General features: G+C 31.9%; 1 protein-coding gene across 1 annotated transcript in view; it reads left to right on the plus strand.

Moving 5' to 3' along the window:
* The window catches only part of LOC106460471 (transcription intermediary factor 1-alpha-like), a 59,139-nt gene that overhangs the window by 26,792 nt on the left and 28,059 nt on the right, over positions 1-4,288 (plus strand). Inside the window, exons 2-3 of the mRNA XM_022387208.1 lie at positions 2,610-2,941; positions 3,664-3,923. Of these exons, the coding sequence (XP_022242916.1) occupies positions 2,610-2,941; positions 3,664-3,923 (592 nt within the window). The remainder of the gene's footprint in view (positions 1-2,609; positions 2,942-3,663; positions 3,924-4,288) is intronic.

Consider the following 4,288-nt stretch of genomic DNA (forward strand, 5'->3'; position numbering starts at 1 on the left):
ATTCTGTGTATTGCAAAGTTGTATCGAGAAAGTATAAACTAGTTTTAATTAAGAAAGGACTTGTATCGCTGAAGTTCCTCGAAATAATTTATACCGGAAATTAACAAACGAACAGAGTCATAACACTATACATTTTAAAAGAAAAATAACTTCCTAACACATCTGGAATAATTCCTAGTTGATTAAACCATATTTGACAGGTTCAAATGCAAATACCTTGGAGGATTTAGAGGATAAGCTTCTCTCAAATTATAGTAGGATTGGCTAAATTAGTTCCATAAAATTGAAATGCATCTGCAAAATGTTGTTTAATAATTTTGTATTTGCAGTATAACCTAATCTGATATTATCATTACAAGCCTTAATATGTATTATGTTTCTACATGTGTGAATAAACACTAGAAAGATGTTTTTAGAAACGCAGTACTAGAACATCCTGTTATCTGCATGTAATGAGATTATACCTATTAGTTTCTCTAGAATTATGCAGTAATATTACGTTACAAACAAATGAACAGAATAAATACCCTGACTCCTATCATTCTGTGGAATTCTAAAGATAAAAAGAGAATTTCATATTACGTTTTTGTCACTGTGCAAGGGCAAAATAGTTTGGAGGATTTGATTATCGGAAACTGCTAATCAATATTGAATTTGATTAGCAATTAGCATCTTTTTAACATTAATCATTTTAAAACATTATGGCAACTAAATCCAGTGCTGAAAGTAAAGCCACCCACTAATAAAAAAAGAGGTAAATGGTGTGTTTTATTCTAATAACACTTTTACAGAAGGCGCTTGACTCACAATCTGAGGGTTGTGGGTTCGAATCCCCGTCCCATCAAACATGCTCGCCCTATCAGACGTGGTGGAGTTAAATGTTACGGTCAATCCCACTATTTCTTGGTATAAGAGTAGACCAAGAGTTGGCAGTGGGTAGTGGGTGACTAGCTGCCTTCCCTCTAGTATTTCACTGCTAAATTAGGGACGGTTTGCGCAGATAGCCCTCCTGTAGCTTTATACGAAATTCAAAGCAAACGTGTCTCTCTCTCCAAACTCTTGTTGAGTTTGTTGACAAAGAAGGCAGCAATACTCAAAGTGTAAAGTACAACAATCTTTATTTAATCAAACACAATCAAAAAACAAACAAGGGCAAATTTTGTGATGGGTGTGTTGAACTGGTAAGAAAAGTGTGGAGAATCCTTTAGTAATATTTTTTTACCTGTCCAGTTTCAGCCTTTCCCTATTAAAATGAAAACCTCATAAGAATAAAATAAAACACAGTTAACTTTATGGTTAAACTAAGCAAAGCATTAAGTCGAGATTGCTAAGAAACTGAAAATAAGCAAAAGTTGTTGAAAGTAAACTTGGAAAAAACTTGAAAAATAATCTAATCTAGTCACTGTTTAACAGGAGAGAACCCAGCTTTGAATACTAAAATATAATAATGCCAGCAATGTCAACTTGCTCATGCCATGCTCTTTACATAGTGACTTTAAACCATACACATCTGAGGGTAGAAATGGGGACAAATCATTATGCAATTCTCCAACAGAAAATATAGTCGTGTATGTTAAAATGTCATAGTAAAGTAACAGCTATCATCTGTATAAGGAAATATGTTCAGTGGCCAATTAGGAGATCAGTCTCCTGCACTATAATGACACTTGCATTGTATGCAACCAAACTGAACTAAAAAGAAAAACAAGTATTTTGAACAATATATATTAACTAAGAGGTAGCAAACACATGGTACTGTACTCTATCACAAGATCCAAAAGGAACATTTGTGGATTACAAATGAAATTTTTTTCCAAGCTAAAATATACTTTTGACCATTGAATATACTATTTTAATTAAAAGAAACTGTCAAATAATAGTTACTTACAAATGTTTTATCTGTGTATTGAAGAATGAAAATTTCATACTCCTATTCACTAAAGTTGACAACTTCAAAGAAATGTTGTGTTTTTTATTTTACCCAAGTTTTGTCTTGCGCTTTTTCTGAAGGGCTTTGAGTATCATACATTAGGAAACTAGGCTCAAATGATAGTAAACAAAAAAGAATATAAGACTGTAATGGTGCACATTCTACCATACTGTTGCAGTCTTATATTTTTGGGTTTTGTTACTACCATTTGAAATCAGTTTTGGACCCTTTGACATTCAAAAATCCTCAAAAAAAAAGCACAAGCTCATGAGCAAAATAAAAAATTTCCGTGACTTGATTTGCTTCTGAATATAGTTTCCATTCTTCAGTCAATGCTGAAAATGAAATGTATGTGAAAAGCTAAAACTAAATATCCATGAGCACTGAATGAAGTTATCAAACATTACAATATCTGCTTTGAAGTTTGAAAATTTTAGGAAACCTTTTCCATGACAATCTTTGTTTTATCATTGTAGCTTCTTCAGAAATTAAAGAATAAGAATAGCATTTCTGAAATTGAACCACACTAGTTTCCATCTAACTCTATCTTTAAAACGTTTGAACAGAGTAGGAATGTGTTGATTCTGTTTATTTTTGGATGTTTTTCATTATACATGTACATAGATTATTTGTAATAAATTAAAACAATTGGGATATAAATATATCTATTGTCCTTCAGTAACCAAGCCAGTGACCTGTCCAGCTTGTAATGAAGAGATTAACCCAGGCAATGCTATTGACCATCTTTTTATTCTTGAGAATGTGGCTCAAGCCAATGAGTCTTTGGAAGGGTACGAGAAAAAAGCACCCTGTTGCACAAGTTGTGAGGATAGTGCACCAGCATCTGGGTTTTGTACTGATTGCCAAGAGTGGCTGTGTGAAATGTGTATTCAAGCTCATCAGCGGGTTAAAGTTACAAAAGATCATAGTGTGCGTCCACGTGATGACATGGAAGGAGAGAAGACATCGAGTCTTGATCAGAAATACCTCTTCTGTCCTTTACATTCAAAGGTGAAGTTGCTTATGGAAAAAGTTATCTTGTTATTCAGTATACCTTTTAAAAAACTTGTGTTGACTTAACATTAAACAAATTGTGTTTCTTCAGTGTGATAATGTTTATTTCAAAAAAATGATTAATGTATCAAAACCAAAATAAATTAATTTTACTGAACAAAATATTTTTCATACAGAATTCATTTTGTTCTCTCTCTCTCTTAAAAATTATTTACTCTATAATACTTGTAAAAATTCTTGAAGGCTATCTCTTTAAGGCCTCAAAAGAAGACCCTTTATAATGGTGAAGATCACATATTTTTATAATAGTCTGTTGGCATATATTTTTCACCATATGTCTTAACCATTTTCTAAATAATTTACAAATTAAGGCTTATTTAGAAATCACTAGATAGGACTGTGCTGTTGTAAGGGAGAATGACAAAATGCATCAGAACATTATTTGCAAATTATTATTATTTTTTCTACAGTTTTATACAATTAAATTTTAGTAGGTTATAAAATACTTGTTCTAATAAGATGTATAAATATGATGGGTTTTTTTGGTTGATGACTTTTAAAGTAAAGTTTACATGTATTTTGCACCCAAATGAAATTGAATTGTAATGAGCTCACAACTTTAAAATCACTGAATAATTGAAATATACAACTTGAAGTGTTGAGAACTGTTATTTTCTATTTGCATGATGGGGTTAGTACTGTTGCCACTATTCTTATAGGAACCATTGAAGTTGTACTGTGAAAGTTGTGATAAGTTGACTTGTCGAGACTGTCAACTTTTAGAGCATAAAGACCACAAATACCAGTTCCTCTCAGCTGCTTGTGAACAACATAAACTATACTTGAGTACACTTCTTACAAAAATAAAGGAGAAGCAAAACTACATTGAAAATGCACGATCCCTGATTAGCAAGAGGCAAGACGAGGTGTCAGAGAGAGAAAAAGAAGTCACTCAAGAAATCAAGATGTTTGCTGTGAAGTAAGTATTTTAGTATCTACTTTTCTATCACCCATCTTTAAAGTGTAAATGTAATAAAACAAATAATGGAAAACAAAGTATTTCATCAAGTAGTAAGAAATTTTTAAGATACAATTAAAAAGTTTGTTTAAACTTCCTTTGGTGATTTAATTGTTAAGTAAGTATGCTAAGTACATTTTTAAGTTTCAGAATATTGTAGTATTCTCTCATTGACCATAACGATATTTGTCAGAAGTTAAGCAGATGACTAGAAAGTTGAACATGAAATTTTATTATTCATTAGTTTAAAGTGCAGCTCATCTACCTGCCACTCTGGTTTTGTGTATGTCCTTTCTACTCAGTGGCGTATATACGGAAAATAGCAC

Source organism: Limulus polyphemus, unplaced genomic scaffold (genome assembly GCF_000517525.1).
Source record: "Limulus polyphemus unplaced genomic scaffold, Limulus_polyphemus-2.1.2 Scaffold777, whole genome shotgun sequence".
Lineage (NCBI taxonomy): Eukaryota > Metazoa > Arthropoda > Merostomata > Xiphosura > Limulidae > Limulus > Limulus polyphemus.